General features: G+C 46.1%; 8 protein-coding genes across 8 annotated transcripts; 4 read left to right on the top strand and 4 right to left on the bottom strand.

Moving 5' to 3' along the window:
* Nucleotides 1-1,806: 1,806 nt before the first annotated feature.
* Nucleotides 1,807-2,885, top strand: Pdw03_5271 (Trichodiene synthase; the record flags this gene model as incomplete). Its single annotated transcript, XM_066101008.1, has 3 exons — nt 1,807-2,284; nt 2,342-2,753; nt 2,837-2,885. The coding sequence occupies 3 exons, from the start codon at nt 1,807-1,809 to the stop codon at nt 2,883-2,885; spliced, it is 939 nt and encodes a 312-aa protein (XP_065957948.1).
* A 1,860-nt stretch (nt 2,886-4,745) lies between these two features.
* Nucleotides 4,746-5,168, top strand: Pdw03_5270 (uncharacterized protein; the record flags this gene model as incomplete). The annotated part of the gene is made up of 4 exons (XM_066101007.1): nt 4,746-4,871; nt 4,922-5,010; nt 5,060-5,086; nt 5,144-5,168. The coding sequence occupies 4 exons, from the start codon at nt 4,746-4,748 to the stop codon at nt 5,166-5,168; spliced, it is 267 nt and encodes an 88-aa protein (XP_065957947.1).
* Nucleotides 5,169-6,402: 1,234 nt separating this feature from the next.
* On the bottom strand, nt 6,403-6,839 carry Pdw03_5269 (Uncharacterized protein family UPF0136, Transmembrane; the record flags this gene model as incomplete). Its single annotated transcript, XM_014683551.1, has 3 exons — nt 6,403-6,596; nt 6,657-6,749; nt 6,803-6,839. 3 exons carry the CDS (start codon nt 6,837-6,839, stop codon nt 6,403-6,405), a joined length of 324 nt encoding a protein of 107 aa, XP_014539037.1.
* Nucleotides 6,840-10,844: 4,005 nt separating this feature from the next.
* Pdw03_5268 (Monooxygenase, FAD-binding) lies at nt 10,845-12,103 on the bottom strand (the record flags this gene model as incomplete). The annotated part of the gene is made up of 3 exons (XM_014683552.1): nt 10,845-11,342; nt 11,416-11,795; nt 11,857-12,103. 3 exons carry the CDS (start codon nt 12,101-12,103, stop codon nt 10,845-10,847), a joined length of 1,125 nt encoding a protein of 374 aa, XP_014539038.1.
* Nucleotides 12,104-14,841: 2,738 nt separating this feature from the next.
* On the top strand, nt 14,842-16,366 carry Pdw03_5267 (PTH11 GPCR protein; the record flags this gene model as incomplete). The annotated part of the gene is made up of 8 exons (XM_066101006.1): nt 14,842-14,958; nt 15,036-15,101; nt 15,171-15,275; nt 15,336-15,426; nt 15,503-15,599; nt 15,661-15,851; nt 15,906-15,983; nt 16,050-16,366. The coding sequence occupies 8 exons, from the start codon at nt 14,842-14,844 to the stop codon at nt 16,364-16,366; spliced, it is 1,062 nt and encodes a 353-aa protein (XP_065957946.1).
* A 4,815-nt stretch (nt 16,367-21,181) lies between these two features.
* Nucleotides 21,182-21,867, bottom strand: Pdw03_5266 (Tubby C-terminal-like domain; the record flags this gene model as incomplete). Its single annotated transcript, XM_014683553.1, has 2 exons — nt 21,182-21,459; nt 21,537-21,867. The coding sequence occupies 2 exons, from the start codon at nt 21,865-21,867 to the stop codon at nt 21,182-21,184; spliced, it is 609 nt and encodes a 202-aa protein (XP_014539039.1).
* A 1,035-nt stretch (nt 21,868-22,902) lies between these two features.
* Nucleotides 22,903-23,734, top strand: Pdw03_5265 (Beta-galactosidase; the record flags this gene model as incomplete). Its single annotated transcript, XM_014683554.1, has 2 exons — nt 22,903-23,313; nt 23,381-23,734. 2 exons carry the CDS (start codon nt 22,903-22,905, stop codon nt 23,732-23,734), a joined length of 765 nt encoding a protein of 254 aa, XP_014539040.1.
* A 542-nt stretch (nt 23,735-24,276) lies between these two features.
* On the bottom strand, nt 24,277-24,985 carry Pdw03_5264 (Endo-1,4-beta-xylanase; the record flags this gene model as incomplete). The annotated part of the gene is made up of 2 exons (XM_014683555.1): nt 24,277-24,676; nt 24,735-24,985. The coding sequence occupies 2 exons, from the start codon at nt 24,983-24,985 to the stop codon at nt 24,277-24,279; spliced, it is 651 nt and encodes a 216-aa protein (XP_014539041.1).
* Nucleotides 24,986-25,886: the final 901 nt, after the last annotated feature.

The following is a 25,886-nucleotide window of genomic DNA, read 5'->3' as shown; positions in this document are numbered from 1 at the left end:
GATAGGACGTGCGTTTGAAACTATTTGAACGAGTTGCACTCCTCAGCAAAGTGCAGCAAATTTTGCGATTTATCAACAGACCCTCCAGGCAGACGTGTTTTTAATAGGGCCAACTGTGCTGTAGGATAACATTTACATACGAAGAACGATGTAGATTTACATAAATGCCCATGTTGCTTGTGGATCTAATGAAATTTTCCCGTGCATCTACAACCGACGAAATGGTACGGGAAAACCTATTCAGTAAATCAGTGCAGCTCTTCTGTGGTAAGAATAGCTAGTTAAATGTTGGTGATACACTGATGGTTGGCTAGATAGAGGTTCTCACAAAAAAATGCTAGATATTTACCGCGGAGCCTACTTGGGGAAGAAGCGAAGTTAAGAGTTGTTGCCCACAAATGCGATAATTCATCCCTTAGTGGTCGACAAGAGGTCCTAGCATTCTAAGGCCGGGAAGCAATATTGTGGGAGGGGCTGAGAGTGTGTCGGTATGTGTCCTCCTTTGAGTCAAATGCCTGCAGTGTGGCAAAACTATATCCCAATTTGGAGACTCTGCCTGTTTTCTATTTGATAATAACTCTAAGCTTCAGCAAATCCAATGGCGGTTGTGCAGAACCGGTCGAAATGGTAAAATACGACTTATGGTTGTTTCTCACTATCATCCTCATCCCCCCAGTCGCACGAAACTAGGGCAGTGGTCACCCAGACGGGTAACCACCAGCGAATCCTTACTTGAAACTGTGTTAACTTTCTGTTTTATTCTCAAGGTTGTTATTGATATGCTGTTTGTTGTCAATGAAACTCCCAAGTTTCAGGAGATCAACATGACATCGTAGAACCATTGCCCACATGGTGCGATCATCGTTGATATCAATAATTAATCATTCTTGTTTGCTAAACAACAACTGTAGTCAGAGATGAATACTAACACAACTGTTTAATAAATTAAATGCATGGCGATGGCAAGAGAATCAAATTATGCATGTATCCCAAAACGGCAGCCCATGACAATCACTGCCATCATCTTCGGTGATATGCCACGACTGGGCTTCTGGTTACGTTACGATTCGCCCTTTTTACATCGACTGCAGATAGTGGAAGATTTCCAATGATACCTAGCACTTTCGTAGGTAGACTTTACCCCCGGGGCCATGGTGCCCCGGTACAGAAGGCCAAAGCGACAATTAATTCTATAGTGGTATGGCGAGTTTGATTTACCTAAAGCACGTTTTTTATCCTCTAATGTCCCCCAATCAAATTGGGCTGAACTATAGGAAAATCTATGCAGGATACACTCCCAAACGAACCGCCATGGCCCAAGCGCAGAAATGAACGCCATTTTTTGCGCCTCAATCAAAACAAGGTATTTATTTAGAATCTTTCAGAAAAAAGAGACGAATCAATGGTACTAATTCTAATGCCCATATGTTCTTTTTCGAATTCCTTGGAATTCAGGTTTTGTACTTTTACATTGAAATTCATTATAGTTTTGCCAATATCTTATACGGGCAAACAAATTTTACCCATCAGGCCGCTGTCATCTAGACAGCGCGCCCTAGGCTCAATTAGGGAATGCATCGATTAGATCCCACGTTCGTTAGTTTAATTTGCTTGGCGAATATGGTATTTGCAATAACAGATGGATGGAGGTGATGGATGCTTGATCGCAAATGGGCCTACTTAAAATGCTTGCTATTCAAGTCTTCCAAGCTGATATCTAACCGGGTCCCATTCACCTGCTTGCTCATCTCTGCTCAAGCAATCTTGTCATCCGCATCGGCTTCTTACTCTGAGCAAGCAATAATCATGACGAGACAAGCCTTCCCTTTTGAGGACTATCTCAATTCTGTCGTTAGATTTTTGGATACGATGGAGTATTACGACACAAATTATACAGCCGAAGAGCGTGTTTCCAAGCTTCACTATGTTTATACCAACACAGCCAAGCACTTGGCTCATTATGACAGACAGAAGCAAATCAAAATGAGTCCGAACAATCTGCAAGCCTTGATCCAAGTTACGGTTGCCATGGTGGTTTATGGCTGGGCCACAGTGTCGGAAAATGTCATGGTGGACCTGAGCATTCACTTCACATATGTGCTCATCCTTGACAACAGCACTGACGACAACCCTGCAAAGAGCCTAGAGTCGTTTCACAACACCATGCTCGCCGGTTTACCCCAGGAGCACCCGTGGTGGCAGATGGTTAATAACCACTTCCCCCTAGTTCTTCGACACTATGGTCCCTACTGCGGGCTGACTTTAATTCGATCAACAGCAGACTGTTCGTATTCGTCCTCTTTCCCTACCACGCACGTTACTGACATCGTGGCTTGCAAAGTCTTCCAACGATGTTTGGTTGAGCAGCACAACTTTATGGGATTCCCTGGATCCTTGAACTACCCAATCGTTCTGCGACGAATGAACCCACTGGGACAATGCATTGGGAGCTCCATCTTCCCTAAAGAAAGATTCGATGAGAACGAATTGTTTTCGGAAATCACGGCTGGTATCGCGGAGATGGAAAACTGGATGGTCTCTGTAACTGGACTGCTCTCTTTCTACAAGGAGTTTGATGAGCCGCGTGACCAGGCGAACTTGGTTGACAACTACGCTTGGTCCAACAAGATTACTCCGGAGGGGGCCCTTGAGAATTTAACTACTGACACGATCGTGGACTCGGAGCAGCTCCTCGCTGCATTTCGTGACAAGGACCCAAGGATTTCGCAAACACTGAGCACATTTTGCCAGGGGTATGTCACCTGGCATCTCTGTGACCCACGGTATCGGCTTGAGGAACTGCACTCGTTTGGCGGAGAGTCGACTGAGGTTTCAGCCAAGTTTCACAACTATTTGCAGTCCGCAAAGGAGGCAGGATCCGTTGACCCCGAGGCATGGGCTTATCCGAGTGTGGCTTCGCTGGCTGCCGACGATTTAGCGTATTGGTCGGATGGGCTTTGACAATCGCATAGTGGCAGTACCTGCAATTAGTAGTTAGGCCCTGCCTTCGCTGTTTCTCTCTCTGCTGTGATCCATACCATCATGTAGTAATCTCACGCAGTTCTTTCTAATTTCATTTTGCAAAGATGTCCGGAGGTTCTCCCCCGATGGCAGCGTCGGGCCCAAATGATGCCTGTTTAAGGCTGGGTGGAGTCCATAATTACCAGTCACTCAACATACTGCACTTTGTCTGTTTAGCTGACATTCAAACGCCAACGCAAAAAAGAGTGGCAAACTCAATGATTGAGGGGTAGCTGATCGGCAAGTTCAAGAAAAACGTCTGACTTTCAAAGGATCACAATTGTGGCTTCGTAAATGTCTCAAAGATAAGCCAACATTCCACCCTTTTGTCATTAAAGGGTTTCTGGTACAGAATGGATTGCAACCAGCTTCACTCCTTGCTTACGTCGTCCTTCATGTAGCGATACTTTCTCGAACTCTCTTTTGAAAATGCGCTAGCCCTATTACAGTTACTCTACCCCTGACCCCTGTTAAGTCATAACATTAAATTTATCCACAACTGTCCAACATCCTATTTAAATTCTCCATCAATTGAGAAAAAATGGACACTCGTAATGGAAAATTTTATGTTGAGCTTAATGGAAGTGATTATCCGGGCATTTGCTTGGCGATCGGAAAGGTGGGAATTGTTAGAAACTGCCGGGTTTAAGGTTGTCGTTTTTAGTTGGAGAGTTAGTTTGAGTTAGAGTGTTGAATCCAGACTAAGCACTGTCGTCGAGCCAGGTGTCGGTCACTTTACCGCAATTTAAGTTTAACAATCTAAGGCCCGCAGCCCAGCAGTTCAGGCACGTGGCTAGGCATTTGTGCATTTAGGTAGGGACGGAGTATGAAGCACGGAGTACAACGTACAAATGCCCTTGGATCGACTGAGACAAGGGAGACGAAACTTTTCAATTAATATAATCACACCACGTTGTTGAAGAGTGGAGGTTAACAAGCTTTTTCACTTCCGGGGAAATCGTCTAATTGTCCGGAAGGTCCTCACCGCTGTCGCTCAGAAAGAAATTTCCAAGTTCGTGAGAAAGATTCATATTCTGGTGATTACGATGAGGAGTCGATTATGGAAAAGAATACGCCATACGATTATCCACACGTGATAATGTAAACGTATGAGCAGAAACCCTAAAGTCATCTGATCTGTCTCAACACTTTCGTCAAATGTCTCATGAGAGTCCATGCTTAAGTTCAGCAGTAGGATCCTGAATCCTTCGTGGATTTGTATTACATGTCTCAATGGAGTGGACCACCGGGCCGTAATTGCTTATCTATGAAGAAGAAGAAAGCCAAGGAAGCCAAGAAACTCATCTGGCCTGAAGTAGATGGGAGTACTGTTGCAGTGTTTCATTTGGCCTACAGACAGAAACATTGCACCGTGCCAATTGGCAATGAAGTGCTAACGTCTCACCACGGTATCGGCCTTGATCGGGGGCCCGTACCTTAGCCAACTTAATTTCCGGGGTGAAACCTTCTTTCTCCTAGCAAATTGATCTGCGCAAGCTTACCTTATTCAATCTGGTTAACGTTATCGAGCTTATTTTAATTTGCGTGACAAACTCTATCGGAGAGATATCGGAGAAATGATAACTGCTATTCGGATGGGGACAGAGCCTGTGAGCATTACTACATAAATAGAGCAAGATGGCCGCGAAATATACTCCAAAGACACAGATCATCACCTCCAAGTTTCTCACACATCTTCATCTCTTCAAGCTCCAATCTCCAAAATGAAGGTTTCCAGCGTTTTGATCATGCTTGCCACTGCCGGCGTTGGCTTGGCCGCTACCTGCGGAGGCTCCAAGCAGTGCGAGTGTCTGTTCCCTGATCGTTCTCACTGCTGTCTCTACGGATCCGTAAGTTTTTCGATGATTTTGATCGCTCTGCGAACTAACAAATGCCACAGAACGAGGAGACTGGCGATGACTACGACTGCACAAGACTCTGTGCTGGCGCTAGCCGTATCCTCCAGCACGGTGAAGACACCCCAGCCAAGTGCAATGCTGGCGGTTCTTTCGCCTGTGCCTCTGTCTTCACTGCTCAGGGTCGCACTCCTTGCTACACCGACTAGGTATTTGGTCCCCGAGATACGCCTGCGAAAGCTATTATACTGACTTGTGTCGATCAGATTAGGTAGCATCGGATTTCAATGACATTTCTGTCCTCAACGGCCTAAGATTTGAGGAATGAGTTCAGGTATTTAATTTAGCGGAGGCAAAGGGCAAGATACTGTGGATGGGAACTGGGGCCGTTGCGATCCGGGCCATAAACACCACTGGGGGCGAGAGGCTTTGAGACATCAAATCCCAACAAGTTTCCATGTATTTAGAAGTTTTCAAAGAACATTTTTTGACCATAGATGCTCCATCTTTTCTCGTAGGAGACCCCGGATTATCCAAGGAAGCGCGGCGCTAGTAGCTAGCCTCGGGCCGCAGAAGAACAATGCGAAGTATTCTGAAGCGGACTAACCTCCACTAAGGGGGTTTTCTTTTTAATTAGATCACCCTAAGAGATGAATTTGTACTTTAACAGTGATCTAGAGATTAAACACTTAATTACATTAAGTCATGAGTGCTATACGACATTGGTCCTCCTTTTCCAGAAAAAATGAACAGACGAAAAGGACCATTTTGTAGTCGGAATGGTGAACTTTTTATTTAATTCCGGCTGCGAAAGAGAAGAGTTCTACTCTGTACTCTCGAGCCAACACGGTCTACGGAGCATACCTGTGGGTTTCACCCACCTACTTTCTCCTGTGGCGCAGGGATCTGCCTAGTTTTCCCTGATAAATCTTAGTCTCAAGTATTGAGCCTGTGTTTTGCATTCTATCAAACTAGTCCGACTCCTTGAGTTGCTCTCTTCCATGTTATTTAATTGCCTAAATTTATCCATTCAGAGCATACGAGCTAGATGATAGGATTTCACTGAAGTTCGGGGCGCAAGAGACCTATCGTCCTAACGTCAAATTTATCAGCATCGGTATAAAATACTGAACTAGATACTACGCTATTAATAAGCTAAAAATTTTGTGTGGGGGTGGGTGAATCCCACCAGTATAGACAGTAGCAAACAGGCACCCACAATGTGGACAGACGATTCCGTGCGCTTCCGCTCTTGCTAAAAATTACCTCTGAAAGCCTCAGAGGGTTCATAAGGAACTACATTAAAACAGGCATGATGGATATGTATCTGAAACTGTGATGAAATCCACACATTTTGGTATGTGAAGTATATTTGAGCGGTCAACTTGATTCCCACTACTCCGTACAGCCATTTTCGTTTACACAAGCTACGAGATAAATTACTTCTACTTACAACATACGGAGCACTCCATATGCTCAGCGCGTTTATGCTATTGGTGGAGGAATCTCTATGAAAAGGTAGAGTCTAGACTCCGAAGCGGAACTCCCGAACCTTCTTCTGATAGTAGAAAGATGCCAACAACCCAGTGGCACCTAGAGCCAGAGGCATAGCGGCTCTGGCCTTTGTCTTAATGATCCTAGGGACTGCAGAGCCCAGAAGAATGCTATTTCCCAGGGCGAGCTCGGTGCCGTAGTCCTTGTTCTCCTTGATCAAGTAGCCTGTCAACTTGGTGAGTTTGTGGATCCTTTTGGAATACCCACAGTGGAGTTGACACTTACCTGAATAGGCATATGATACGCCGAGTCCAACACCGGCAATCAAGGAAGGCGCTGATCGGGTTCGCAGAAACCCAACGGTACCTCCAAGGGGCACTGGTTTGGGTCAGAAAATTTGAGCCACATGTGTCGCTGAGCGCAGAACTTACGAAGGGCGGCAAGGGTAAAGGAAGGATGTTCAGCCATGATAGTTAAACAATTGAATTATTCAAAGGACTCCAATGGACTGGAGCTTCAGAATTTCGAGCACGGTCAAGAGCGGGCCCCTGAGGCCAAGTTCCGATGAGTCAGCAGGGCGCAGGGCGCAAGACCTCGGGGCCTCAGGAACCCCACCGAAATGGAGCTGAAGCCATCGTATGATGCGAGAGTCGTTTCAACTAAACAACAGCCAATTTATACATTCAGATAAGATGTTCCTCTGAGATTGACTGAATTATTTAAAAGTCATAGACAAGCATCATTGACCATTCTTACACACCGGTCATGGCATCCAATGATTTTATGCTGCATTTTAGGTGGAGCGGTCGTGGGACTGAGGATGGTTCACACCACGCCCCATCTACTCCGTACACACCCCTCTTTTCCCACCCTCCCGCTTAACATCCTGTAATCCTTTCTCGCAAGGAATATGATACATACAGCCCTGACGTGTGGAAAACGGGGCCTTCATATTCACTCTCCCGTGCTTTTAACCCTGGTGACAACAAATCCAAAGTCAATCGCCTTCCCTTAACCCGTTTATCAGTGGTCCACCCAGAGCACACAATAATTAGGCGACGCCTTCGTCCGCACACTCAACCCGGCGGATTCAACATCGTGACACCAAAATGGCAAGTCATACTTCTCCTCCCCACCGAGTCCGAGCCATAGTTGGCGGCCAATGTCCCCCTTTGATTCTCTTTCCAGGCTGGCCACAAAGAGTAGAGGCGCTTAAGGATATCTTTTTCACTCCCTTTTCAACCCAATTTCCGGTTCCCGCTGTGGACCCACCGGGCTTAGCTGATTCGCGTCCTCCCCTTTACGGCCATGATACTCTGCAAACGTGAGCTAATGGCCCAAGCTATTCACAATAATTTGGAAGAAAGACCGTACCATCAAGTGCTCGTACTTGGGTCGCTCAATTTCAATCAAGAATTAAGTCTCTCGGCATGCTGGACGCGGCAGTGCACGGCTTTATGCCCCATTTTCAGTTTCTGTTGCCTCGCCCGACCAACACACGTCTCTAGCAATTCTTTCTCAACGCGCTCCCTAGATTACCTGACGTTCTGACTCGCTGTCGTGAGCGGAACCTACTAACCTAGCTCGTTAATTTGAAGTGGGTTCACGTAGATTTTGTAACCAAGGATTACGTCGAACGCTACATCCAAGCCTATTCGAGACCAGGGGCGATGAGTCGGGGGTTCCGGGATCATCAGGCTTGTTCGCTTGGTCCAAAACTTCATGACCAGTGGCCCCGGAAGCACCAACCATCGGCTGTCGCGCACAGATTTGTAGAGCTTTAGGGAGCAAATCAAACAGAAACAAAATTCCTTTAGACGTATCTTCTAACATATGTGATGTTTGCTCGGAAATCACCAGTCATCATTTGCTCTAAGGGAACATAGTCTGGGTTGGGAGAACGTAGTCTGGGTTGAGAGAACGTAGTCTGGGTTGAGAGAACATAGTCTGGGTTGAGAAAGTTCGCAGACAATCTTTCAACATATAACTGGGGATCATGATGAGCAGATGGAATTTTATTTGAGTCGTTCTGTTCCTGACCTATGATTTGTGTCCCTTGCTAACATTTCTTGGTAGAAAAACTCATTTGGCTTGAACTCTGCCGTTGGATGTAAAAATATGCTTCGCGCAACAATGATGTGTCTGTGTCCCATTCACACCTTGCTGCGATACCACCTCGAAACACGTGCTTAAGACACCACGCGTGTATTTTGGGTCAATGATTCCACCGCCAATGAACATCGAGCTAGTAGAATTACATTCTGAATCTCTCTGAGCCCTGTCTCTAAAAGAAGTCACTTGCTTCTTGGGCTGTTCTGGCGAAATATTCTGTTCCTTGGGTTTAGCGCTTCTATCTTTGCACTTTCCACAACATCAGGATGCTGACCTGGACCCATCACGCTGCAACGGCTAGTGGGCCATGGCACAAATTACTAACATTTATAGCTCGTGGCTTGATCCTGCTCAAGATGTGGGCCGACAGAGTTATCATTCTCGGGCCCTACTTGGCTTTGAGGGACCGAGAGACGGGTGCCATCCACGATACGCAGCAAGTCCCCATGCATGCCAAATAGCTATTGGATCGTCGGCTTTACAATTGATAGCACATTCTAATTTGGTTATCTAGATTATTTCGGTGACAGCGATTCAATCAACCCAGGCACTAAGGGTTATATGCCCGAAATCAAGCTATCCACTCTCGTCAATTGTTAATTGCATTGAAACTAATGCCTGAGTCGGAACGAAACTTCGAGAAAATTTGATCCATCACATTCAACAGACGCAATGTGATCTGCAAGATCGGTTTTCATAGCGAGAACTTTCGTACCGCCCCTCTCTTCTGCCTCACTGATTTCACCTGGGGTCATTTTCATGGAGGCCCACCAAGAAACACTTGAGCTTAATTCTTTAGAACTAACCATTGTATCGTCCACAATCGCTGGATTTTACGCTCCACGGGCAGTCGAGGATCCGAAAACAATAGCACGTGGGGCATTTGCATGTCATGTTTGGAGCGCAAGATCGCGAAACCGCTGAGCCCCTCTCTGTAAATTGCTGACCCGGACGGTCGATGTTTTGGTTTGTAATAGGAAATAAAGATTCGGTTACGACTGTCAAAAACGGGCTACTGGACTTATTTTTGCAACGAAGATATGCGTAAATTATGATGGTCAAACAGAATGACCCTATCAAGAAGATCCAAGCCCGAGTTTCCCAAGGTTGGGCTGAGTGGAGGCTGGTCGCTCCCAAGCCCTGGGAGCGGGACCAGGTGGTGATAGTGTGGAGGAAGAAGGTGGAAATTGCATAATCAAGCAAGGATATTTGTCAAATTGGAAGCTGTCTTTCACACGTTAATATCTGACCTTTCTTCCCAACCGTTCACAAGTACAACCTACTTCCTTCATGCTCAAGAGTCGCCCAAATAGATCCCAGCATTGCAGTTGTGTATGGCCCCAAAGAGCCCCAGATGTGTCTCAAAACTCTGAAACTTCTCATCAATGACTGAACAGTCCAGTTTGATGACTTTCTTGCGGTTACTTTCCCTGGCAGTCCATCTGACTCTACTATCGTCAACTGGCCGACCGGAGCAAAGTTATAGCTAAAGGGATGCTTGAAATGGGACTGCGCTATGGTGACGGGGTGTTATGGCACGCAAATGCTACCAATTTCTTGAAGATTTTCTTGGTGCTCGAATTGGATGTCTCGCTGTTGTTGAATAACACAGACACATCCGCAGAACTTGAAAATACCGTTCGAAGAGGTTGCATGTCTGCAATGAGGGTGTCATTTTTCAAATTCAATAGCTTGCATGGTAGCAGCTTGTTATCTTGTCTTCCAGGGTACCGGTGTCTGCTTTCGGAACCGGACTGGTCATGTCAGAACATAGCAAAGAAGACAGTACCCAAATCCGGAACTGCCAAGCTGCAGCAAATTGGAGAATTTCACACTGTAGGCGTTGAGTAGCAACTCTCTGACACGTTTTATCTTGAATGGATTTTTCACTGGTTGTGAATAACGCTTCACTTGGGCCCGCACAGAGAGAATTTCGTCGCGAAGATGTTGTTGACTTGTGGACACTCGCCCGCATGCCACAGGTAATATAACATATACTTTAGGTAGGTGACGGCCAGCGATTTCTCCCTATTGCATTTTCCATGTCTCCAATCATTTCTGGGTAACGTGAGATATTTTTTGATAAAAGGAATATCAAAATCCAAGATTAAATGCAGTGCCAGGTGAACGGTTGATGGAGCATAGAGAAGTATCGAATCACAACAGCCATACATCTAACAGAAAGGTTGAAGCCCTTAAATTAGAATTGGATAACATTTTGTGAAAAATTCCGATTGTCCTCAAAGTAACAGGTCCGCGTCGAGAGACGTACCAGATGTACCAAATGGCCCGCATGATGGTACCTCCGTCACTCTCACTAACCAATGGCATTTTCAAACCATTCATGGCGAAAGACGCATGCTACTCCCATTGTCTCATAAATTCAGAGATCGACGAGAGAAAGGGATCATGATTATGCATTTGCCAAAAAATAACAGCAGCACCGCTCATGATCATGACTGGAATCAGCTTTGAGAAAATGCCGCGTCTGGGCTTCTTAGCGGGCTTCGCTAGATCTGCATCCATCGCAGGCAGTGGAAGATACTCCAAACAAGGACCGCCTCTTGAGAAACTGGCATATAGTTTGGCCTTGAGTCTGTCACTAACCCAGGGAACGATGTGACGGGCTGCAAATTTGAAAGCCCATGTGTCTTGGGCTTCATACCGCGTAATCTGACCTGAAAGCTCAACAACTTTTTCTGCTCGAGGTTTCTGGCCATTTATATACTGCGTAAAAACCTCGGACAACTGCTCAACAGATGGCATGGGGTGCTCTCTCAGCAAAGGCACGAGGCCGTTGGTCAAACGAGCGATACCTTCATAGGCGAGATTACCGCCTAATCCAGGGTTGACTGTGCACTATCAACATTAAGAAAGGTTAGTCAAATAACGTGGTCACTACCTGTCTTGGGCTTTTGCAGGAGATAAGAACCTTGTGAACTGAATCACCCATCAAAACCACCCGGTTATGGCTCCACTGTTTGAGAACACCCTCTTCCAGGGGCACCAATGTGCCTTTTACTCGAGCATCCCAGAGGTCCTTCACTGTGTACCCAGGACCTACAAGGGCACTTCCATATGTTTGGATCGTTGCCTCTGCATCCTCATCTGTGAATCGCGGGCAGTTGGGAGTTCTTGTGAGTTTAGAAGCCTTGACAAAAAGGAACCAAAACACAAGTCCAGGCACACCAGCAGCTGCAACTGCAGAATAATTATCATAGTACACATTGTGGACCATCGCCTCAGGTAGGAACTGATTTTCGGCATCATTCCTCGAGACAGCAAAGATACAGTTATACTCGCTTGTGAACGCTGTAGTCCGGAGAACGTAAGTGAGAAGGCTTTTAAAGCAGAAGAGCAATGTTGGACCGACCCTCGTTGATTTCCTTGGCGAGAGACTGATCAGTCACGCTGATTTTGTCGGCCATCAGCTTTCTCACGTTGCTGTGGATCCCGTCCGTGCCGATGAGTATATGGCCGTGGTACTGCTCGCCATCCTCGGTTGTGACACTAACTCCCTGTGCGGTTTCTTCATATCCAACGACGGCAGTTCGAGCATGCACCTTTGATTTGTTTTGCACATGGCTGTATAGCGCCTCCAAAGTTTTGCATCGCTCCATGAAGATAATGGGTCGTTGAAGACTGTACAGTGATCCCCCCAAAAAGGTATGATATTAGCCCAGCCCTTTCAGACGCCATTTCCACCACTCGACGTAAGCAAGGAGCAAACAATCTTTAGACCTACATTTCATTGATTTGGACTAGGACATGCGACTCCTCAAAGCAATGGCCGTTCGCGTCATAATGGTTTCGACTCTGCAGAGGTATAACCTGTTTCTCAATATCACTCCATACTCCTAGCTGCTGTAAAATCCTGATAGTGTGTGGATGAATTCCGATAGAGGCTCCTAGTTGCGTTGCAATTTCGCCCTTTTCAAAAAGTTCGTATTCGATTCCAGCACGCTCCAAAGCTAGAGCTAGGCCAAGACCCACCAGACTCCCACCACTTATGAGGACTTTGAACTGATTTATGTCTTGCTTGGATGACGCCATGAGTAGAGTTGGTCAGAGGTAGGACAGTGAAAAGGGCAGCGGAGGATGTCGTTTCCTCAAGTCGCGGAGTAACACCAATATATAGCGCCGGAAACAACCCTTTGTGTCTCACATTCCGACGGCCATTTTGAGGAAAAGTGGGGGAGAGCCACGGATTCCCAAGGTCGTCTTACCAACCCCACCTGCGGTCTGCATGCAAACATGTCAATGGTCTATGACTGATAACGGTTACGATTATCTTCAACTTGGATATCCATGTGAATACAGGTATTTTACATGCACATCGATTTTCCCTGGTAAAATGAAAAATGTACAGAAAAATCACGCATAAGAACTATCTGCTTGGGAACGCCATACAAAAGACTAGAATCTAGAGTGTGGACAACGTGAAAGGTTGTGTGCGTATTATGATGAAGTCGTCCCATCTGTGGGGACAATTAGCGTTGACAGCACGCGGTTGTAAATGCACGTACGGTAACCCCCCCGTTTTAAGGGACAACATCGGGTCCATTTAATCCGCAATAGTAATAACGAAGTTCCCCCCTTACAACGAACTTTGTTAATTCGTCATTCTGCCCTACACTAAATTCCCTACTATGTGTTGTTTCACGTTATCTTCGACAACCTCGAATGTTTCACCGTGTTTGGATGAATTCGTCACAGCCCGGTTTTGCTCTAAAAGGTGAGGAAGAGCACCGCTAGTCCGATCTTTGCTGCGAGCCAGTAACAATGCCATTGTGTACTAGTTCTACCAACAACATGAAACCGGCCCTTACATTTTTGTGACCAAATTACAGACCCTCGCAAGCGAGGGTCCGCCACCCAGATGCAACACCTCCCAATGTAAATGCATCTTCTACAAGGTAGACTAAACGAAAGGCACACACATAAATGCTTGTTTTTTTCTCGACAATTTGAAATTAGTACCTTTGATGTAAAGTGTAGTACCGATATTTTACTGCTATTCTAATGTCATTGTATAAATTTAAGGGGAAGATTTAGGGACGCCTTTGTAGTTACATCTCTTGTATTAGGCGCGTAGTAGGTTAAGCTTTAAATCGTGACCCTATTTAGAGGGGTCCCTAAATCTATATACAACAACTCGAATTTAGGTTTTACGTAAAGAGGGGCAATGTCTACATTAGGTCATGAAAGAAATTTAGAGGAAGTTGTGGTAACTACTGCAACATGATTATTTAATTTCTACATTTCTAGCGCCATCGATGTCTATTTTTAGGAACCGCGCGTAGTTCTCGAGAGATCTAGCTTTAATTACTCTATACTTACGAAGGAAATTGAAATCCTTAGATTGCTAGTTGCTCAGATATTGATTATTTCTAGCTAATTTGGGTGGTGTGGTTTTAGAATTAAAGTGAAATGGCAAAAAAAGAGTTGCATTCAGGTGGCATGTGGAAGGCGGACGGACCCTCGCTTGCGAGGATCCTAATTTTTTGGTTTCAAAAACCTCAGGGACCGGTTATATCCAGTTATTCATCATATTGATTTCAAAAGGCGCATGTGGCCTGAAGCTGACACGCAGCACCAAGGGCAAGGTCTAAACTCGCCCTATTTAGAGGGCCGTTGAGCTCTGACCAAAACGGGCCTGAGCGTTGGGTTATGGGGCTTTTCGGAGTACAACACACTCCGTACACCAATCTGGATGGTCTCGACTCTTCAAGGAGCCCTAGTTTTTCGTACTTTTTCTTAGTCGGCTTTTGCTAAAAACCTTCCCAAAGAAGTTACTCCTCCCATAAGTCGCTCGTATTTTCTTCCAGGGCTTGTGCCGTCGCCAGATCTGCTATTCTATAGCTCAGAATGCAACAGCTCATTATGCAGCTAATGAGATAGCTCATTCCCACCTTGAGCGGCTATTCAGTAGACACTGGACGCTTAGGCCGAACTCCTGTTTGGTAGTTCGCGGGGCCCGCCCACATTCATTTCTTCACACCGGTCTAACGGCTACACTCAACTTATAGTAGTGAATGATGCTTGCCTAGTCAGAGATTATCCGGGATAGACAAATGAGGATCGGCACCTGTCATTTTGTCTAAAACGAAAGTGAAAAGTTGACATTAGAGTCAGTAGATGATGTAATTCTTCGATCCGCATGTGCGGCTGGAGAGAAATGCACAAAAGTACCAAAATTGATTTGAAGGACACCAGTCACAATACAGGTTTTCTTTTTTTGATCTCATAAAAGCACTTCGTCTAGTTCTTAAACCAGAGATTCGCATTTCCTGGTCCTCGAGTTGAAGTTTTCAGCAGTTAGAATGCAACGAAACCTTCGTCTTTTCTAATACCTGCCATGTCTACCTCCCTAGCCGATCTAAGCCTGACAGCGGAAGAGCGGTACATGCAGTCGCTCATCTACGGCCTAATTACCAGCACGGGAATCTTGTCTATGATAGTTTGCAGCTTAAGGGTAAGGCCCCAGGTGAAAGGCCTGACAAACACGAGGAACCCGGTGTAATATGGAACGTGAGCTTATTTTGTCTGCAGCTTTACACAAGAGCCTTCGTTATCAAGGTATTTGGGCTGGATGATATCGCTGTATGCGTCGCATTAGTATGCCCTAATCCCGCCTTTCATTGGAGCCACAAATAGGCCGTAAAGACTGACGGAGTTAATCACCAGATTATCACACAGGCCTTCAATGGTCTCGGGATTGCTATTGTATATTATGGAGAAGGGATACACTTCAACAAGCTTTCACCCGAAGATCGAGCAATGTGGATCAAGGTATGTTTCCAACAGCTCCTCCGTTGCCAAGCCGCCCATTGCTGACGTTGGAAATTATAGCTCTATTATGTGGCGATGTGCCTGTATCTCTACGCCTCCCTGTCCGTTAAAATTAGCTTGCTGTTATTCCTACGACGGATCTTCATCAAATGTAAGTCGTTTGCTTCCTTCGCAAAAGTCCGATGCTGGGATGACCCGGCGCTAACCACAAACTACTCTCTTTCTAGCTTGGATGAATTTTCTCACTATGGGCTTGATTATATTTCAAGTGGTATTCTCCGTAACCGGTTCTTTCGTTCTGGCCTTTCAATGTGATCCCCCACGGTAAACCAAAATCCGATGCCCAGGAGTGTCTACCTACACATACTAACCAGCTGCATGACAGGGCTGCATATGACTTGTCAATAAGGAATCCGAAATGTTACTCACAGTACAAGCTGTTTCAAATCACATTGTACGAAGCGGTTCTTATCTTCCTTTGCGATGTCATCATCTTGATTGCACCACTAGTGGTTCTTTGCGGGCTGAACATGCCTACAAGGAAAATTCTGGCTTTGATGGTTATCTTTGGATCAGGTTTGTACACACCGCACTGTCACAGAGCTTTAGGCATGCTAATTATAACCGCAGGCATAATCGCCTGCATTTCTCCCGTTGTCCGTTTCAGCACATTGGATTATCTGCGTAATGGCACTACTGACCTCAGCTGTAAGCACATGCGACTCTGAATTTTTCTTAACTGCATGACTACGTTATACTGACGATCAATCGCAGATAAATCAGCATCATCCTTATACTGGATGGCCATTGAATTCAATTTGGGCCTTGTCGCCGGCTCTCTCTCTTCTCTGAGACCACTGCCCATTTTCCGTCGATTCGGATCCAGCACAAATTCGCGCGACAAGATATCGACCGGCGACAAATCTCACGAACTTCATGATATGAATGGTAGCGAGCCCAGGGTTGCCAGGAAGAAGACTTTCAGTTTGGGAATGGGGACAACCTTACTGCAGGACACTGTTAACGAGAGCCAAGAGAATATTATCCATGCGCCGAAGGGAGATTACGAGCAAGGACATGCAAGGGTTTGATTTGTATCTCATAGCTCAACAGAAAAGCTATCTGAGGCCAAAATATGGTCAAAACTCGATCAGTAATGCAACACCGAGTTCTACACTTCACATGTGCCTATCTAGGTGTTCCGAGCGACATTGCAAATCCGGGCCACTTCAAGTTCTCTGTGGCAGGGGTATGAGGAATCTCCTTGTGAACAGTTGTATACGACTTCTGGAGCTTGCTTGGCTTCTCGGCGGCTAGTCTTGTGAAAAAGATACATCCAGTTAAGATATTCTGATGATGGTAGTGTTGAATTCCACCAACACCGTAGGTACCTAGGTACCTACCCAGACACAAGACCATGGTAGAGCTTTTAGGTTCGATCCGGGCCGACGGGAGCCGGGGACCAACTCACATCATCGATGGCTGAACCTTGCTTTTTGGAAACGCCACTGAACCACCCTGCCAAGCTAATCCGAGAACTACGCTAATGCAAATGCAGATGTTTCTTTCTGGCTAGTATTACGAATAATCATAATCATTGGTCATCAATAATTAGCACCAACATGTGTCTCACAGCTCCTATGATCAATGAGTTTCACTCGGTATGCATTTGAAAGAACGCGATATTTATTACCAGATGAGTGTATGCATTGGCGTAATTCTCGGCCGAGCTGATACGGCAGGTAATTGAATTTATTGTCCCAAACAGAAGAAGCTGTGTTCGAGCCTATCTTCTCCTACGACAACGATCTTGCCTAGGACAATGATTTGACCTAGGCAAGATCTATGGCATTCATAGTCTGTTTCCACCCAAATGGTTCTCCGGTGTCTCCGTGCCTTGCATCAAAGGATTGAATAGCGTTCTTTGCCAGTATGTCCCACGAGGGCTTTCATCGGTAAAAAATCGCCATCGGGGGCACCGTTTCGTCGGTTGCGGGTAGACCGGCTTCTGTGACTCTGACCCGAAAGCTTGTCTTGTAAAGCGGGTTTGCGCTCAACATGACTACGAGCGACAGAGTTGTGCCTTCGCTGTGTGCGTCAACATTTAATGGTGGAGTGGAGACTATGCAGTCGTGCAGGAAGCTCCACTCGGAGGCCTGGTCCGGATGTGATATGAATTTGTCGGCGATTTAGATTGCCTGACTAGCACTGATTCATTTGCACCTACAACATAGAGAAAGCAATCGCTTCCACCTGGTTAACACACCTATCCGTGATTTGAGTTCATGTTTCCCGGTTTCTGCAACCACACCTCGTTTCCCATTTGCTCATCAGTTTCAGGGAGAAATCTCGCATCGGAGCGGACCGTTCTCCAAATTGATTTCTCGTGAATGCAACAGGGGATGAGGTGGTAAGCTTTTTGTAACCCGATCCACAATTCGCGCAGGATTCTGCATTCAAAATGTCGAGGAGACCTAAAAGGTCAAGGAACTGCCAGTCATATCTTGAGGGGGAGAACATACAGGAAATGTCGATGTAGTGTCTAATGAGGAAAATAGTGTTGTCACATCTGTGTCCCGCTTATTTCTCCTCCTCGCAGGAAGAGAGGGGCCAATCAGCAAGAAACACTGCAACGAAGATACCCCAACGGACATCTGATGCGTACCACGAGCGTGGAATATGGTTTCTCTAGGTAGAAACAATGTATCAATCTTGAAAATTACGGCGAGTTAAGGCTCAGCCACAGCCTCCACAATTTAGATGTAACCTTCTCCGCCATAAGGGCGATTGCACGTTGCATTATCAGCTTTGCGACCGGCTACTGACACAAACCTAACAGTGCCAAGGAGGAGTACCATTAACACAGCTAGTTCGGATTTGATACCGCTAGCTCAGCGACCATCGTGCATTGGCGGCCACTAAACTGGGCGTGTCACATGGCCTGGGAAAGATTCAAAATGCAGGGATAAACTCTCAACGCCCAACCCATCCCCGTAACAGGAACCGCATTAAAGCCATCAATAATTTTCATGATGTAAATAAGACACTCAATAAAGGTTTGTGTTGGGGAGAAGTCCCTCAGCTTGATCCTCTTTCTACGCTGTCAATTAGCAGGCCAAATTCCAATTTGGACAGCAACGGAACCCTTACCAATAATTCCCCAAGCCCCTTCACAAGTGAAATTTCATGGTCAGAGCGGACCACCTGTTCAGGCCCAAAGTCGGTGAAGGTCGTTGCAACGTGAAAGTTAATCTAAACCAGCCTATTAGGATTTTCACGAATGACGGGTATATTTCTTAGGTAGATATCTCGGTAGTGAACGCCCGCCCTATGGATTTCCATTGTGCCCTTAATTGCCTATGAATATAGCGTATCCAAGTAGTTAACATAGTTTAAATTCTCTGAATTTAGGAGGTATTTAAGCATTATGGCGCTTAAGTGTAACTTATCGTGCGCGAAATTCTGAATAGTAGGGTAGAATATCGCTAGATCCACTCGATCGATATCGCCGTAGAATTTTGGAACGAAGCCACGTTTATAGACACTAGAAGTGAAGAGCTTTTTATATATATTAAATTTATAGCGAAATCGGTTTAGATCACGACTATGCTCGGTATATCTAGGGTCGCCGTTATCATGGAAAAGCTTCAATGTATACTTTTGTCCATTTAAATCCACCTCGAATATCCAAGACGCATTAGAACGCGTAACTTCCCGAATAATATTGATCCTAGCGAGATCCATCCCCGGCAAGGAAGCACGTCTTAGATGCATTGTTGTCGTATTGGAGGTAATGTTTCTACCGAGATTGCACCACGACAGCCCTGTAACGTATTTCACTACCGAGCTGGCCAAACCCCCGAGCTAGCCACCCCAACCAACTTCTTTATTTAAAATGTATTTATTTCCACCATAACGCCATTAAATTCAATTCAGTGAAATAATCTATCTAGCTAGGCATCTATTAATCTTATGTACTGTTTCTCCACAACCACTACACTTTGGCGGGGCCCGCGTACGTGGTTATAAAGCCGGCGAAGGGCTTCTTCGTGGAGGGGAGGGAGGTGCTTTAATTGCTTTCACCGGCTCAGTAATTAATTGAGATACTTTAAGAAATAAGAGGCCTTCTTTAGTAGGTATCTGCCTCCGGGATCTAGTACGCTTTTTACTTCTACTTCTCGTTAGCGGCGCGTAAATCCTTATGTTCCTTAGCGAGTAAGATAGTACCTTGCATTGTAAGACGGAAGCCTTTTGTAAGCTAGTTTAATGCACGATCTAACGGGCTAGGCGGGCTTCGAGATCTTATACGAAGTAAAGCTTTGATTAATGAAGCTTAACTGTCAGGGTGCGGGCTGGCAGGACGGTATGATGGGAGATGACTGGCAGGGACAGGTCGTAACAGATCAGATTCTCATTGACAGGTACAGGCACAGGCAGGGGCAGGCTAATATACAAGACGTAGCTCGAAGAGCTACAACAGGATCTAGAACTGAAGTTCAAGATAAACAGGTCGGAGATCACGTGCCGTGATCTTCCTCTAACTAAGCATCACGGTTCGCACCGTGACATTAACGACGTAGTTCTTTCTCCGTAAAGGGGGTTTTTAGGGTAAAATTCCGGCTTAATTCACTCCCCCGGCTAGCTAGGTGGGTTAGGGTTCGAAGCCAAATATTAAGCTTCGATATCACTTAGTTAGGTATAAATAGTACTAAACTAGCTACTCTAAAGTTATTTTTAATAGTCTCCGATTTAAAAGCTTTAATTCGTGCAAGAGGGTATACTTGGAGGAAGTTAAGTTTTTTAATATAGTTAATCCCGTTCTATATCTGATCAATTCCGCTTCGCTATTAGATTTTTGATTCCATGCATCGAAGAAGGGTTGGGGGGGGGAGGTCTTGCATTCTGAGAGCTCTAGTCTTTCAAGTTGCCGTTGAGTTTTTTTAATTTTAGCTATTCTCTTGAGGACCGGATAATAACCACGTGGCTCCTTAATCTTGAGACAGATCCTAACGCGCGATATAATATTTTAAATGCCTCACTCTTCCGGCCATACCCATGCTATCTGCGGTATAGATAGTCCTCAGCTCCCTGTGTGGACCACGTCGAAGACAAGCGCACGCATTAAATCGGACAATTTTGGCACGATTATGGTATTGGCCAACTTTGGATGATCTCCCATGTCAAGGAAGAAGATGGGTTTTATGATTCAAGCCACAAGCGATGACGCCAAAGTACATACAATGCTCTCACATAGCTACACAGTGCGTACATGCATAACTACTTGGTGCACGAAATAATAAAAGCTCCGCTCACGGGGCTACTCTACCTCCAATCGAAGCGTGCCCAGGTGTATGTGGTGGCACGCTCAAGATATAGTTATAGCATATCTATCCCGTTCGCCCTCTAGGAGTTACTGTGTCCAATGCATGATATCCAGCGTGAGTGATCGAGCCAATCCACTCCGAGGCAAAAATCAAATAGCATGTAATGTTGAGAGTTCGCTGCTGGTCACCCACCCAACTACTGCCTCGCCAGCGTGTGGCTTAGGCATCATTGTGTATTTCCAGAGTGAGGAATGGATGAGATGCCTTCTGGTCGGCGTGACCGCTGCACTGATCCTCAACTGAGCCAGAGCAAAATAAGCATCTCCCTCCCTCACCCTCCTCGATAGCCATTAATCAGAGATCTTTTCTCCTATGAGCTTCGCGAATAGGAGCAACTTGGACAATATTTGAGTGTATCGGTCCAAGGACTTAGAACAGAAAGTTGGGAGTGGTCTTTATGGGCAGGAAAGAGACTCATAATCTGTAGATGACTCTACTCAAGGAAAGAGATCGTGGCGGTGCCTTGGGTCCATAATTTCCATGCCTCACTCAGGCAGCAACCCTGGCCAGATGCCAGTACTGCTATCTGCGACGTCTCTCGTTGTTCTTTTCATCAAAACAAATGCACAAGGCGGCGACCAGTGCTGCATCCACGCCAGGTGCCACGACAACGGCATAAGTCTGCTGGCCAAACAACAGGTTGCGGCCGCTAAGCAGTTTCCGATCAATGCGGGCAACTGCCAAGCCAGTTTTGTTGTCGACAATATCGGCAGTATAATCCAACCAGCTCCCTTTCATTTCCAGAGTCACTGTCTTGCCATTTAGACCAGTGAAGCTGGCGGTGGCTTTGGAGCCGAACACTAGTGCAGTGAGAAATGTGCATCACAAACGGAGTCTACTGTGCTCTGTGATCTAGGATCATAAGAATAGTACTTACCTCTGATATTATTCCTGACCTCGCACATCTTCTCGCCACGGGGACTTTCAATTGCATAGGTCGCATGAAGGTGTAGAAGCTCCTTGACAATATCAAACAAGTGGTTGCCATTGACGTCCTCGACCCTCTTGCGACCAGAAATCGATACCCAGGCTCCTTGCACTTTCAGAAGTGGCTTTCCATTGACCGATTTTATGTTGAAGCTATCCCCGGAGAGGGAGAGGACCTTTTCTCTTAGGACAATGGTTTGTGGCTCCTTCGAGATAAATTGTTTGAATATCCCAATAGGCTTGGCAACTTGGCCGAGGTTGTTATAGCCCGGAGAATACATGGCGATAGATGGATTCAAATCCAATTGAAGCTTTTCGAAGGATCAAGATTGGAAATTGCCCAAGGGAGCGCGGGGTCAGAAATGGAGCCGATCTTGTCACGTGACATTTGCCATCAGGTCATAGCTTAATCTGACCTCAATCGGATTTTTGGTTGTTTTAATAGGTTTTTTCGGTTTGGTTTCCGACCACGGATGTTCTCAAGTTCTTAAAAGGACTTACATCATGATTGTATGCAGCTGGAAGATTATTCTAGAGGCTGAAACAAGGATGATGGCGGGGGTCGTGGAGAGATTTCTAATTGGTCGCGAACGAAGAGGGCAGATCCTAACAAATAGGGGAAGTGTTCATACCTCAGGCATCACCACGACCCGCACGCCATCTTTTTTCACTATGATACAGAAGGTGGAGCTACCTGAACATGATTCAAAAAAAAATATCATTTGTGTGTTGCTTAAAACAGCTGCGCGGAAGGGACGCTCTGTTTTTTATTCGCTATGGCCGTAAGTATCATTTTCCTGTGAAAAGAGACGATATGAGATCAGAGGAGGAGGTGACAGGGAGGAGTGCTCAATTATAAGTACTAGAAGGTGAGGATTGCGTGGTTCTGAAGCTATTAAAGTCAACTGGCGTCTGTACAAAGAATTCCGGCATGCTAAAAGCGCGACCATTTACTCAAACGCCAAATCTGCACCTCGAGAGATGACAACTTCTTTGGGATAAACAAATTGACCAGCCAAGTCCGATTGAAGTTAGCGCATTGTCAATTTATCCTGTAAGCACCTCTGTCCACCTCAGAATAGGCGGTAAAGGGGAGCCTTTAATTTACAGCCCGCAAATCCAGGCGTACTTCACGCTAATTGGTGACACAATCAGGGTTAATATGCCCAATATGGCAAGTTGGTCTGGCATGACTTCAACGAAAAAAGCATGGACGTTAAACGAACCTCTGCAAGTGGAAATGAGAATTCCTTGAGATTCTTAGCAGCGTTACTTGTTGGTGGATCTGGTGTAAAATCCATCTAATATCTGACACCATGACCACCATCCTAATTGTTCCTGGCGCTTGGATCGCTCCGGCATTCTACCGGCCATTCATTCAAGCTCTCGAGGTCGCTGGCTACGATGTTCACTTCGCGGGCTATCCCTCATTCAATTCCGAGGAGCCGTACGCAAACAACTGCCAGGCGGATGCCGATGCTGTTACTGCTCCTCTCAAGTCTCTCGTGGAAGGAGAGGGCAAAGATGTTCTGGTCTTTATGTACTCCTATGGCGGCATGCCCGGCGCCGCAGCGGCTACCGGGCTAGCCAAATCGCAGCGGGCGCAAGAGGGCAAAGCCGGTGGGATCATTGGACTACTATTCCTTGCAGCCTTTGTTGTGCCCGAAGGCATCAGTTGTGCAGGTATTCAGGGTGGGAACTTGCCCCCCTGGATCTTGACCGATCAGGTAAAATCTCTTCGCCCACTATGCCCCACGATGTGGAATTTGCGCTCAATTTGCTGATCTGTTGTAGCCCAGGGTGAATCTCAATATCGCAGATGATGCTATTAACAGATTTGCTGCCGATGTCAATCCGAAATTGGCCCAATCTCTGATCGCAGAAGTCAAACCGCATTCAACAATGTCTTTCACCTCGCCGCAGCCCCATCCGGCTTGGGCGGACAAGGCGTTCCAAGGACGATTGGCGTTTATCGTTACTACTGAGGATCGTGCAGTGTTGAAGGAGGCGCAATACGGCATGATGGCTGCCACGCAGAAGAAGTGGATAGTCAAGGAGCTAGCGTCCAGTCACTGTGCGCCGTTCCTCGATCGTATCGACGAGACAGTGGGACTGACCCGGGAGATCATCGACCAACTCTTATTATAGGCAACTCGGACCTTGACTTTCAGAAGAGATGTTAAAACAACTGGGGGCCTTTTTTGCAGATGATCAAGCTCTAATGACAAATTCAACAGCTACTCAACCTTCGAAACTTTGTTAGATTGCTCATCTATCTAGATCAATGACCAACTATATTGAAACATTCCTTCCGTGCCCTGAAAGACTTCTCAAGCCCCCCGAGGACCCGCCGGGGGCCACCCTCCCTCAATTTCACCACAAATGGACCAGAAAGAAACTCGCCGACAAAAGAGGGAAAAAGTCCTGCCGTACATTGATAGGCCCTGTATGCGGTTTTTGCCTTTTTCCCCCTTTTTGAAAATTCGAAAAGACACACAGGAAGACAACCCAAAAAAATCCGAACTATTTGAAAAGAAGGCTAATGAGTTAAAGGCCTAAATGACCCAGATGCTAGGAAATATATCGGTACACAAATTTGCTCCATGGAGATTAATTAGGTCCATCACAATCAAATTCTGCCAAAAACAAGTAGACATTTCGCGTGAAGTCACAGCAGGGCTTTAACACGCTTAAGAGACAGTGATGTCGGAGGACCCACTGCTCTGGTATCCCTCAGTGCTGACAATCTGGTAGTTGTGCGAGCCAAGATACATTCCGTGTGAGGCCCAAGCCTTGAAGTGGTTGGCAGTGGTAACTGTTCCGCTGGAGCGCTTGGTCCGGCGGATGGACCAATACTGTTCGAAGGTCGCAGTTCCTGAGATTGAGGGTTGGTTCACCTGCTGGTGGGTGTAGATATCGTAGACAGATCCATCACTGGTCACGGTTCCCTTAAAGGTCATGCTTCTGCCGGGGTTGTAGTCGCCATAGTTTTCCATGATGTAATATTCAACGAGGGGGCTAGTAGTCCACCCGTAGACAGCGAGGTAAGCATTTCCAGATGGCTTGAAAGAGCCGGAAAAGTTGATGTTTCTGACATGATGCACTGGTCAGCATTCTACGACGAGAAAAGGAGGCTTACTCGACTTACCGGGAGCTTCCGGTAGCCCAACCCTTGCCAGAGGTGAAAGATCCACAGTTGGACCAGCTGACACTGTATTCACCTGAAGCACCGTTGTTGTAGGAGACACTTCCCCCTCCATTGGTCCAGAAAGAATAGAAGTAGCCATTGCTAGTCCCTTGCTGGCTCGTGGTGATCGCTCGCTTTTCCAACTCGCTGGGAAGCGCAAAGGCAGTCACAGCAGCACAGGCAGCCACAAAGAGGCTTGAGAAAGAGACCATGATGAAGGATCTGATATCGTTGGCAGTAGGAGAGACGAACAAATTGGAAGGTGTTGCTTTGTGACAGGTGGTTTTTCTTGAGGAAAAGCTTCCTTTTATGTTGTTGGGAGGATGTGGGGCGTCGACGGGTGTTTCTGAACAGTTTCATGTCCCGGATGTCTTAAATTCAATTTGGCCGGTGAACAATTAAATCCATTCTCACCTGTCCAAATTGCACTAATTAATCATGCTCCATACACAGACCACGATTCCTTTCCGATCAAGTCTTAGCGGTAGCTCATCACATCCTCAACTAAATTGCTGAATCCTTCCACCAGCTTGAACCCCCCAACTTATGAGATATTTAAACCAAGAAGCTTACAGCCGGAATTTTGAGGCGGCTAAACTTCGTCTCAAATGAAAACAGCGATGTTGAAAAATTCAGCCACGGGCATAGGAACAAGCAAATGAGAGGAAATGCATCACGGCTGTAATGAGTGTAACTTGGCTTAGCCCAGGCTAAACCTAAGATCAGACAGTTAGAATACTGGCAATAAAAAAAAAAAAGGCGACGTTACCCCTTTCCCCGGCATCAGGCATTAAGTCAGCGAAAACGTGACAAGATGACCGATCCATGGATCAACGATGTTTATTTCAACCCAATCTTGGAGAGTGGGTATCTTTCTGCATACATGCTGTGGGTAGGTACGGAGTAGTTAGGGAAGACATGCCACGATCTGATGTTTGAACCGCAGCCAGCTCAACACAATTCGTGATTGGGTGCGGGTTTGCTCAAAACACACTTCGACAGAATGGCCCACTGACGTCTCTTGAAGCAATTTACGCGAGTCTGTTTTTCTGTTTGGCATCTCCGACTTTCTGATGCGATCAATCATTCTTTTGGCTATTTTTTGGTGCTGAT

The sequence above is a fragment of the Penicillium digitatum genome, chromosome 6, assembly GCF_016767815.1.
Source record: "Penicillium digitatum chromosome 6, complete sequence".
Taxonomy (NCBI): domain Eukaryota; kingdom Fungi; phylum Ascomycota; class Eurotiomycetes; order Eurotiales; family Aspergillaceae; genus Penicillium; species Penicillium digitatum.
This window is presented reverse-complemented; position numbering and strand designations above follow the sequence as displayed.